At 47.9% G+C, this 11,439-nt stretch overlaps 1 protein-coding gene and 1 long non-coding RNA gene across 3 annotated transcripts in view; one reads left to right on the top strand and one right to left on the bottom strand.

Annotated features, from left to right (window-relative positions):
* Window positions 1-5,037: 5,037 nt before the first annotated feature.
* Window positions 5,038-8,703, bottom strand: LOC105492883 (tubulin alpha-1B chain). Its single transcript, XM_011760220.2, has 4 exons — window positions 8,554-8,703; window positions 6,762-6,984; window positions 6,496-6,644; window positions 5,038-6,194 (listed from the first exon to the last, which is right to left on the bottom strand). Exons 1-4 carry the CDS (start codon window positions 8,554-8,556, stop codon window positions 5,214-5,216), a joined length of 1,356 nt encoding a protein of 451 aa, XP_011758522.2. The 5' UTR covers window positions 8,557-8,703; the 3' UTR covers window positions 5,038-5,213.
* A 142-nt stretch (window positions 8,704-8,845) lies between these two features.
* The window catches only part of LOC139356769 (uncharacterized), a 34,775-nt gene continuing 32,181 nt past the window's right edge, over window positions 8,846-11,439 (top strand). For both annotated transcript variants that reach the window (XR_011609173.1, XR_011609172.1), the window contains exon 1: window positions 8,846-9,080. This is a non-coding gene — a long non-coding RNA (uncharacterized lncRNA). The remainder of the gene's footprint in view (window positions 9,081-11,439) is intronic.

Below are 11,439 nucleotides of genomic sequence, written 5' to 3'. Positions count from 1 at the left end.
CGTTGTTATTGTCATCATCCTTTTCATCTCTAAGTAAACCCTTCTTGGGCTTTTAAAAATTTATATTCATTGACTGGGCATGGTGGCTCATCCCTGTAATCCCAGCACTTTGGGAGGCCGAGGCAGGCAGATCACCTGAGGTCAGGGATTCGAGACCAGTCTGGCCAACATGGTGAAACCCTGTCTGTACTAAAAATACAAAAAAATTAGCTGAGGCGTGGTGGTGGGCACCTATAATCCCAGCTACTTGGGAGGCTGAGGCAGGAGAATCACTTGAACCTGGGAGTTGGAGGATGCAGTGAGCCAAGATCTCACCACTGTACTCCAGACTGAATGTCAGAGTTAGACTTCATCTCTAAAAAAAGAAGAAGAAGAAAAAAGTTATACTTATTTTCTGAATAAATGGCCTATGCTTCTGTAGTAGCTCTGGAGAATGGCTGAGCAGACATGTCAAGACCTGGTATACACTGCCCCTCATCTCCCAACTTGGATGCACATCTCTAAGTTTACAGGTCCTTCCAAACTCCAAAGCCCTACTTGCTACCCCTTCTGAGAAAGGCAGAATGGAAATCTATAGTGTGAAAGGAAAAATAGTCCCAGAAGATTAAGGGGTCCTGATTAGTGACAGAACAAGAGGCTAACCAAATGTCTCTGTTCCCTAGGCTCCTCCCTGAGAGTTGATAAAGAAGCCTGGGTCCTGAAAGAGAGTGAGTGTTACAAAACCTTAGGGCTTAAAGTTTACATTGAGTAGAACAATAAAGAATCTGGCTGGCTGGGCACGGTGGCTCATGCCTGTAATCCCAGCACTTTGGGAGGCCGAGGAGGGTGGATCACGAGGTCAGGAGATCGAGACTATCCTAACTAACACAGTGAAACCCCATCTCTACTAAAAATACCAAGAATTAGCCGGGCGTGGTGGCGGGTACCTATAGTCCCAGCTACTTGGGAGGCTGAGGCAGGAGAATGGCGTGAACCCAGGAGGTGGAGGTTGCAGTGAGCCAAGATCGCATCACTGCACTCCAGCCCGGGCTACAGGGCACGACTGTCTAAAAACAAACAAACAAACAAACAAACAAACAAACAAAAACCAAAAAAAGAATCCGGCTTAAGAGAGAAATTACCATTATTTTTGGTTCCTATGGGCATTACCAGGTGCTGTACTTGCTGCCTGGTCAGAGGTATAGATAAGACGACTCCAGTGTCCCTTAAAGGGGCACTTTAAAGGAGGGCTTGATGACATGTCCTGTCTGCCTGAGCATTTCATTCTAGCCACCTCCTCCCCCATGGCCCACACATAATATATCATTTAATCCAAGGCCTTAACTTATAATTAATAGTATTCATCTTGGCCTGGTGTGGTGGCTCACCCTTGTAATCCCAGCAGTTTGGGAGGCCAAGGAGGGAGGATCATTTGAGGTCAGGAGTTTGAGACCAGCTTGGCCAACATGGTGAAACCCCGTCTGTACTAAAAATACAAAAATTAGCTGGGCATGGTAGTGCACGCCTGTAATCCCAGCTACTCGGGAGGCTGAGGCATGAGAATCCCTTGAACCCAGGAGGCGGAGGTTGCCAGTGAGCCAAGACTGAGCCACTGCACTTCAGCTTGGGCAATAGAACGAGACTCCATCTCAAGAAAAAAAAAAAAAAATAGTAGTCATCTTCATGTATAAAACAATTTTTTAATTTTTTTTTTCCTTTGAGATGGAGTTTCACTTTTGTCACCCAGGCTGCAGTGCAATGGCATGATCTTGGCTCACGCAACCTCTACCTCCCGGGTTCAAGCAATTCTCCTGTCTCAGCCTCCCAAGTAGCTGGGATTAGAGGTGCCCACCACCACGCCCAGATAATTTTTGTATTTTTAGTAGAGATGGGGTTTCACCATGTTGACCTGGTTGGTCTCAAACTGCTGACCTCAGGTGATCCGCCTGCTTCAGCCTCCCAAAGTGCTGGGATTACAGGAGTGAACCACCGTGCCCAGCTTAAAATTTTTTATTGTATATTTTTGAGAGTTTCACTCTGTCACCCAGGCTGGAGTGCAGTGGCATAATATCGGCTCACTGTCACCTCCACCTCCCATGTTCAAGTGATTCTCCTGCCTCAGCCCCTGGTGTAGCTGGGACTACAGGCACAGGCTACCATGCCCAGCTAATTTTGTATTTTTAGTAGAGTTGGGATTATGTTGGCCTCACTGGTCTCAATCTCCTGACCTCAGGTGATCCACTTACTTTGGGCTCCCAAAGTGATAGGATTACAGGCGTGAGCTGCCGTGCCCAGGCCTCTCAGTTCTTTTTTTTTTTTTTTTTTTTTTGAGACGGAGTCTTGCTCTGTCGCCCAGGCTGGGGTGCAGTGGCCAGATCTCAGCTCACTGCAAGCTCCACCTCCCGGGTTTACGCCATTCTCCTGCCTCAGCCTCCTGAGTAGCTGGGACTACAGGCGCCCGCCACCTCGCCCGGCTAGTTTTTTGTATTTTTTTTTAGTAGAGATGGGGGTTTCACTGTGTTAGCCAGGATGGTCTCGATCTCCTGACCTCGTGATCCACCCGTCTCGGCCTCCCAAAGTGCTGGGATTACAGGCTTGAGCCACCGCGCCCGGCCAGGCCTCTCAGTTCTTTAAAGGTGTCTGCTGCTGGGAGCACCCAGTGGCTCATGCCTGTAATCCCAGCACTTTGGGAGGCCAAGGTGGGCAGATCACGAGGTCAGGAGTTCGAGACCAGCCTGGCCAACATGGTGAAACCCCGTCTGTACTAAAAATACAAAAATTAGCCAGGTGAGGTGGTGGGCGCCTGTAGTCCCAGCTACTTGGGAGGCTGAGACAGGAGAATGGCATGAACCCGGTAGGCGGAGCTTGCAGTGAGCTGAGATTGTGCCACTGCACTCCAGCCTTGGCAACAGAGCGAGACTCCGTCTCAAAAATAAATAAATAAATACACAAAAATAAAAAATAAATAAAGGTGTCTGCTTTCCCTTGGAGCCTGTGATGGCTACATTTGTGTTGCTATGCTAGGCCTGCAGGCTCCCCACCAAAGCTTCTTCTCTGAATTGTTCATGCCAAATCAGATTATCTTTGGAGCTGAGAGCTACAGTCATCCCTTAGTATCCCTGGAGGATACCAAAATCCATGAATGCTCAAGTTCCTTATATAGAGAGCTCTAGTGTTTGCATGTAACCTGCACACATCTTCCTGTATACTTTAAGTCATTTCCAGATTACTTATAATACCTAATACAATGTGAATGCTATGTAAATAATTGTTATACTATATCATTTAGAGAATAAAGGGGACAAGTACATGTTCAGTTCAGACACAACTATCCATTTTTCCAAACATATATTTTGAGATAGGGTCTTTCTCTGGCACCCAGGCAGGAATGCAGCAGCACAATTACACTGGCTAATTTGTTTTGGTTTTTGTTTTGTAATGACAGGGTCTCCCTAGGTTGCCTAGGCTGGTCTCAAACTCCTGGGCTCAAGTGATCCTCCTGCCTTGACCAAAGTGCTGGTATTATAGGCATGAACCACCAGGGCCGGTTGCTTCCAAGTATTTTAAATCCAGTTAGTCAAATCTAGATATGGAAACCACAGATAGGGACGGCTGACATTTTGTAAATTTGTAGGATTTATGGGCTAAAAAAAAAAAAAACTGGGAAAATTGTAGACTTCCCTACTTTTTTTTTTTTTTTTTTGAGATGAAGTTTTGCTTTTGTTGCCCAGGCTGGAGTGCAATGGCGCAATCTTGGCTCACTGTAACCTCCTCCTCCCAGGTTCAAGCAATTCTCCTGCCTGTCTCCCGAGTAGCTGGGATTACAAGGGTGAGCCACCACGTCCAGCTAATTTTGTATTTTTAGTAGAGATGGGGTTTCTCCATGTTGGCCAGGCTGGTCTCAAACTCCTGACCTCAGGTAATCCGCCCGCCTCCGCCTCCCAAAGCGCTTGGATTACAGGTATGAACCACTGTGCCTGGCCTCTTCTCTGCTTTTTCAAAAAAGCCTCATGCATTCTTTCAGTCTTCTTGGTCTTTAGCAGCCATCAGGGTCTTTAGCAGCCACAATTTTCCTGTACTTTACGGATTTGAAATCTACATTTTCTCCTAGGTTAAATCCTCTATTTACATTCTCTGTGCCTACAAGTCTGTTACATGTAGCCAAAATATTTGAAAGGATGTAAACCATGCCAAATGCTATACGTTTTTATCCTAACCTTTACAAATGTTGCCACTTTATCCTCATGTAATGTAGTCCTCTTCCACCCATGCATATCGCTTATTGTTTAGCCTTCTTTCTTAGCATGACTTTTATTGACTACCATGAATTCTGGTCCTTTTTCCTATCACAATAGGGCTGGAAACTGTCTTTACTTCACCACCCTCAAACATTCCTACAGTCAGATGTTTTCCCAGGTCACTGCTTTTTCTTAAGACAGGGTCTGTCACTAAGGCTGGAGTGCAGTGGTACAATCACAGCTCACCACAGCCTCAACCTCGTCAGCCTCACAAGTAGCTGGGATTATAGGCACACACCACCACGCCCAAATTTTTGTATTTTCTTGTAGACGGGGTTTCATCATGTTGCCCAGGCTGGTCTTGAATGCCTGGGCTCAAGTAATCTACCTGCCTCATCCTCGTGCTGGGATTAGAGGCATGAGCCACCATGACCAGCCAAAGATCACTGTGAAATTTCTTACACTAACAAGGTTAGCAGGCCACTTTAAACAGCAGCAACTTAGCGGATATTCAAAACGTATACTTCCCATACATAACTCATTAGTAACTACCCAGTCATACTCTGAAGAGCTAAATGAGCTCTAGATTAGCAGAATGACTTTCATCAGTTTCCCCGCCCCCTACGCCAAGGGATGAGGTGGTAAACTAGTCTGAGAATTGAGGGCTTCTGCCTTTCTAGTCCCTTGAACTTCCTTTTCCCTAGAGGTGCCTGCACAGGAAGTAGGATCCCTGACATCACCAGCAAATTGCAGACTCTATACTCCAAATATAGATGAATCCAAAAACCAAGGCACTTTTAGAAAACACAGGAAACAAAGCTTTTGATGTTAATGACTTTACTTTGAGACACGATGGAAAAATATTATAGGTACACATGGAAAAGACATGATCACCAAGTGAAAACAATCTAACCAGAAAGCTTTAATGTCTGTCAGCTAAGCTGAAGCTGAAATCCTGGGAGCATGACATGCTGCAGCGCCAAAAGGAATGGATAATTAGTATTCCTCTCCTTCTTCCTCACCCTCTCCTTCAACAGAATCCACACCAACCTCCTCATAATCCTTCTCAAGGGCAGCCATGTCTTCACGGGCCTCTGAAAACTCGCCTTCCTCCATCCCCTCACCCACATACCAGTGAACAAAGGCACGCTTGGCATACATCAAGTCAAACTTGTGGTCCAGGCGAGCCCAGGCCTCAGCAATGGCTGTGGTGTTGCTCAGCATGCACACAGCTCTCTGTACCTTGGCCAGGTCTCCACCAGGCACCACAGTGGGAGGCTGGTAGTTGATGCCAACCTTGAAGCCAGTGGGGCACCAATCCACAAACTGGATGCTGCGCTTGGTCTTGATGGTGGCAATGGCAGCATTGACATCTTTGGGAACCACATCACCACGGTACAACAGGCAGCAAGCCATGTATTTACCATGGCGAGGGTCACATTTCACCATCTGGTTGGCTGGCTCAAAGCAAGCATTGGTGATCTCTGCTACAGAAAGCTGTTCATGGTAGGCTTTCTCAGCAGAGATGACAGGGGCGTATGTGGCCAGAGGGAAGTGGATGCGGGGGTAGGGCACCAGGTTGGTCTGGAATTCTGTCAGGTCAACATTCAGGGCTCCATCAAATCTCAGGGAAGCAGTGATGGAGGACACAATCTGGCTAATAAGGCGGTTAAGGTTAGTGTAGGTTGGGCGCTCAATATCGAGGTTTCTACGACAGATGTCATAGATGGCCTCATTGTCTACCATGAAGGCACAATCAGAGTGCTCCAGGGTGGTGTGGGTGGTGAGGATGGAGTTGTAGGGCTCAACTACAGCTGTGGAAACCTGGGGCGCTGGGTAAATGGAGAACTCCAGCTTGGACTTCTTGCCATAATCAACTGAGAGACGTTCCATGAGCAGGGAGGTGAACCCAGAACCAGTTCCCCCACCAAAGCTGTGGAAAACCAAGAAGCCCTGAAGACCGGTGCACTGGTCAGCCTGTAGGGAAATAAAAAAAATAATATTTTAATGCCAAGAAACATTCTCTTAGAATTTCTATTTAAAATTCTTAGATTATGAACCATCTCATTGACATAAGCATAAGGAAATGGGAAAACAAACATATCCACAAACTGTCCATAACCTAGGGGACTATCTGATTTAGAAGTCCAATGAACATAGTAAGCAGTCTATTCCACATTTTGGTAGGTGCTAAAGAATGAATGTTGTCAGTCACTCCACCCAACTTGCACTGGTACCATCTCGCCGCATTAAATGCATATTTATATATTGTGCTTACCAGCTTGCGAATTCGGTCCAACACAAGGTCAATGATCTCCTTGCCAATGGTGTAGTGCCCTCGGGCATAGTTATTGGCAGCATCTTCCTTGCCTGTGATGAGCTGCTCAGGGTGGAAGAGCTGGCGGTAGGTGCCAGTGCGAACTTCATCTGGAGGAGGAGGGAGAGAAGGATGGAGGGAGTGGGTGAGTGACCAGCGGAGCCCCCAGGACAGACCTCCTGTCCCAGCATCCTGGGATCTCACTTGGGTTACTGAAGTCAACTCACCAATGACCGTGGGTTCCAAGTCTACAAACACGGCCCGGGGCACATGCTTGCCAGCGCCCGTCTCACTGAAGAAGGTGTTGAAGGAATCATCTCCTCCCCCAATGGTCTTGTCACTTGGCATCTGACCATCGGGCTGGATGCCGTGTTCCAGGCAGTAGAGCTCCCAGCAGGCATTGCCAATCTGGACACCAGCCTGGCCAACGTGGATGGAGATGCACTCACGCTGTGGGAAGGAAAAAGATATCACAATTTAATCTATTGGTGGCTGTCAGGTGGAACAAAATACTCATGCAATCTTTATTTTTTTAGAGATAAAGTCTGTCACCCAGGCTTGAGTGCAGTGATGCCGTCTAGGCTCAAGGCAGCCTAAACCTCCTGGGCTTGAGTCATCCCCCGACCCCAGGCTCTGGAGCAGCTGGGACCACAGGCACAGGCCACTACGCCTGGCTAATTTTTTCATCTTTTTTTGTGGAGATGAGGTCTGGCTGTGTTACCTAGGCTACTCACGTAATCTTAAAACAAATTTCCTTTTTTAAAGCGACGTAAGACGTACTACTCTTCTGAGAACAGCTTATCGTCTACATTGCTTTTAATGACTGTTACCTTCCCATCCTAAACTGGGACGGCCTCCTTCCAGACCAATACAGCTCAGTCACAGCTTCCTCCTTTGGAGGACCAAGACAGGAAGGTAGGCATCCACCCAGCGCTCAGGCCCCAGAATACCACTTTAGACTAGGTGGCCACATTTCCGGGCAGCTCCTAGCACAGGAAGCACGTGGCCAGACCAGCGCAGAAGAAATGTCGGTCCGCAGGGACATGGGGCGGGGCTCTGCGGCACAGGATGAATGCGCAATTCAGGGCGCGCGCTCTCGCGCCCCCCGGCGGCGCTGCAGAGGCACGAAATGGCCACGTCTGCAAAGGCGCTGCCCAGGCCGCCCATCCTCCCTTGCCCGCCGGCGTCGGGCTGGGCCTAACACCTCCACAGCAGTCTGAGCGAAGTTGGGGATTATCGGCGGCCCAGATCTGGGTCAAGATCCGATTTCCGTTCCCTCAAAATCCCTCACTGCCACCACCTGCTCCCCTGAATTCCTAACGCAGCAGAGAGACAGGTGGCCTCTACAGACTGTTGTGGTCGAACTGTCCTAATTCACTGGTGTATAGCGGTACATTGACAGGGCCCTTCCCCACATTCCTCTTATTGCTTTCATTAAAAAAAGAAAACTCAGGTTAACAGGAGACACGCCCTGTAGCCCTAGTCGCGCCGCGACCCAGAGCGCATGCGCAGACTGCAGTGGCGGTTTCCCGCCCAGGAACGGCGTGAAGGTAACGGTCGCGCGTGCGCGCTTTTGTCTCCAGCTGCTTCCCACCCCCGCTTTTCGCGCTCAAGAGGAAGTGAAGGCTGGAAGATGTTAGAGTCCGCGCGCGCGCGCGTCCACCCAAAGCGGGGGAAGGGCATGCGCTGGAAAGGACTGCGGGGACTCGAGGGACCGCTCCCAGTAAAGAGTTACGCGCTGAAAGAGAGCTCCGGATACGGCCGAAGGCAGCCGGAGCCCCCTCATCCCTTCCAGAGTACGATAAGAAATCCTGGCGCCCCTCGACCTTTCCGGGCCCCAGCTATTTACACACACCGAGGTCTCACCACTCCCGCCCTGGCCTCTCGCCTTGTTTTCCGCCCTCCAAAAGGACGGCTCTGGAACCAGACCTCCCCGGCTGTATACAGGGTCCCCGCGCCCCGCCAGCTCGCTTTTCCCTGCTTCCCTGAAAGCAGCCGGGAGCCGCGCGGCTCACTCACCATAGTGGCTAGGGATTAGGAGGCGAAGGCGGAAGGAGCAGACACCGGGTCCCGGTTACCGTCCCCGACAAGCTAAGAGTCGAGGTAAGTAACGCACTGGGGCGGGACCGGCGCTGGAGCCTCTTAAGTAGCGGCTTTGGAGAGGGGGCGGGCACAGGCGGTGTCGCGGCCGCGGGCCCCTCCTTCGGCCCCGTGCGCCCACTGGGCGCCCGGCCTGGCCGCCGCAGAGGCGGGCTCCGGGCCCCGAGCCCCCTCCCTTCGCGCGGCCGCGGGGCGGGGTCCTCCGCGCCTGCGGGCCGCGCGCGCCAGTGCTGCAGTGTGCGGCGCATGGCTGCTAGGGCCTGGCGAGGGGCGGGCGCGAGTCGGAAAGACACCGACCAGGGAATGGGTGACGAGGCTTGACTTAATTCGGAGGAAGCCTAGGACTTGAGAGAGCCATACAATTTGAAAGACGAAGCACCGTGAAATGCAGAAAGTTGTGGTTCGGATAGCTCAGCTGATTAATTTCGTGTTGCCACAGTTTGTCAGTGAGTTTTGCCTTTTTATTTTCGCAGTTCCTTTTAAGGCAGTGCATTCTGTACTTACCTGATAATGTGAAAAACGCGAGCTTTAGAAAACCGAATAGGTGTATATGGTTTACTTTAATGACTTGTTCTCCAAAGTAAGAGTACCAAATGCTGAAAGCAAGTAGATATTCAGTCATTCGAAGAGTGCCCAAGCATTTAACATTGAAGCTGTTAAAAGGGCAAAGTAGGCCCCAATTTTAGATCTAAGCCATCGATTTTATGAAACAGTTCTAGGGGCTTTTTGAAAAGGAGATTTAAAAACACATTTCAGTGGTGGTAGCTGAGTTGAAGAAGTGAGGAAAGAATTGGATAGGGAGGAAATAAATTGACACTGAAGGATGTTAGGAAGTAGAGATTCCTTGTGCAACTTAAGAGTTTTGTAAATAAGACTGCTTGGCCTTGTGTCAAGATACATCAATTGGTTATAGCTTAGTGCTTGGAGGCCCACATTATAGGAGTAGACTAGGTCTCCCTCCGCCCCGCCCCTGGAAAATCTATTTCAAGACGATAAACCACATTGCTAATCCTTGGAAATGCAGAAGGTGTTTAGGTTTAAAATGTGGCTTTAAAATGGTCCTAGCCGAAACGTATTGATGTTACTATTCAGAATATCTGCCCAGTATAGGAGGAACAAAAAGGTTAAACCTAAAACACTAAAAATTCACAGTTCATATTCAGTTATTAGCCTATTAAAATTTGGTGCAGCCTTCATCCTTCGCACCGAATTTCAGACAAATAGCAAATTTATGTGGTTAATAAGTGTATGTTGTAAGGAGTTATATATGTGTATGTCTATATATGTGTGTCTCCAACCATCTGAACCTGACCTGCAGACCAAGAGGTTCTTGTTTATTTCTGATAGTTTTGGTAGTCTTGTTAAAGGCATTTGATTCAAAATCCAAATTTGCACTCATTTTTCCAACTGGGTAGAGGAGGCAGGAATATATTTGAATATTGTTCTCACTTATTTTGTTCCTCTTCTTATTCTTAAAAAAATTAAGCCTGTCAATTTTAGCAGTGAGGGATGGTATACTAATTTTAGTGACACTAATATTAATAAGTTCTGATAACCCACTATCATCGGACCACCCCCACTCTTATTCTTAAAACGAATCTGAAAATCATAAGCTTGCTTTAACGGGAAGAATGAATGTTAGGGAACCACCCTGCTGAACTCCATTTTGCTGTCGGCTCTGGATAAAGCTATTTTATCCAGAAAAGCTATCTCTGGGCAAATGATTTGAATAGTTTAGTAACCGCAATAGGTTTCTGCTAGAACCATTTTGAAGCCACCCTTTAACCCTAACCACTTTATGTATTTCCAAGGATTAGCGATGTAGTTTATGGTCTTGGGATAGATTTTTCTGGGGGAGGGGAGAACCTCCCTTCTAGCTCTCTGCAGATTATCAGAGCCACCACTTCAGGGATTTCCTCCCAGGGGCCTATATGTCTCCCCAGATACCTTCCTAAAACTATTAGCTTTTATCTGTGTATTCCCTGTTGTGAATGAGTAAGTATTTGAGGGCCTTTTTTTTTTTTTTTTTAGGTCTTGATTATACCTCAGGTTTCACAGAGTAATCAAACTAAAAGAGAACTTCTTTTTATTTCATTTTATTTTTTTGACCGAAACTCCATCTCCAAAAAAAAAAGGGGGGGGAATTGTTATGTGATATTGGGACATCTGAACATTTTGTTGTCATAGGAGTTTGTCCTTGCCAGCTTTTTTTTTTTTTTTTTTTTTTTGTTGTTGAGATGGAGTCTTGCTCTGTCACCCAAGCTGGAGTGCAGTGGCACACTGCGAACTCCGCCTCCCAGGTTCACGCCATTCTCCTGCCTCAGCCTCCCTAGTAGCTGGGACTACAGGCACCTGCCACCACGCCCGGCTAATTTTTTGTATTTTTAGTAGAGATGGGGTTTTGCCGTGTTAGCCAGGATGGTCTCGATCCCTTGACCTCATGATCCGCTGGGATTATGGGCATGAGCCACCGTGCCTGGTCCCTTGCTGGCATTATTAAACTGCTTCCTTAGCTGTAAACATCTTATGACCACGGGTTGTATCTGGTAAGGAATATGCTTTGCTAGTTTAAATTTGGAATTGATTTTGAAATTGTGTTACCCTAGCCCTTTTTTTTTTTTTTGAGACAGAGTTTTGTTTTTGTCGCCCAGGTGGGAGTGCAATGGCGCAATCTCGGCGCACGGCAACCTCTGCCTCCCGGGTTCAAGCGATTTTTCTGTCTCAGCCTCCCAAGTAGCAGACATTACAGGCACCTGCCACAACGCCCAGATTATTTTTGTATTTTTAGTAGAGAAGGGAGTTCAC

This window comes from Macaca nemestrina, chromosome 10 (genome assembly GCF_043159975.1).
Source record: "Macaca nemestrina isolate mMacNem1 chromosome 10, mMacNem.hap1, whole genome shotgun sequence".
Classification (NCBI taxonomy): Eukaryota; Metazoa; Chordata; class Mammalia; order Primates; family Cercopithecidae; genus Macaca; species Macaca nemestrina.
The sequence above is the reverse complement of the archived record's forward strand: the minus strand, read 5'-3'. Positions and strand labels throughout refer to the sequence as shown.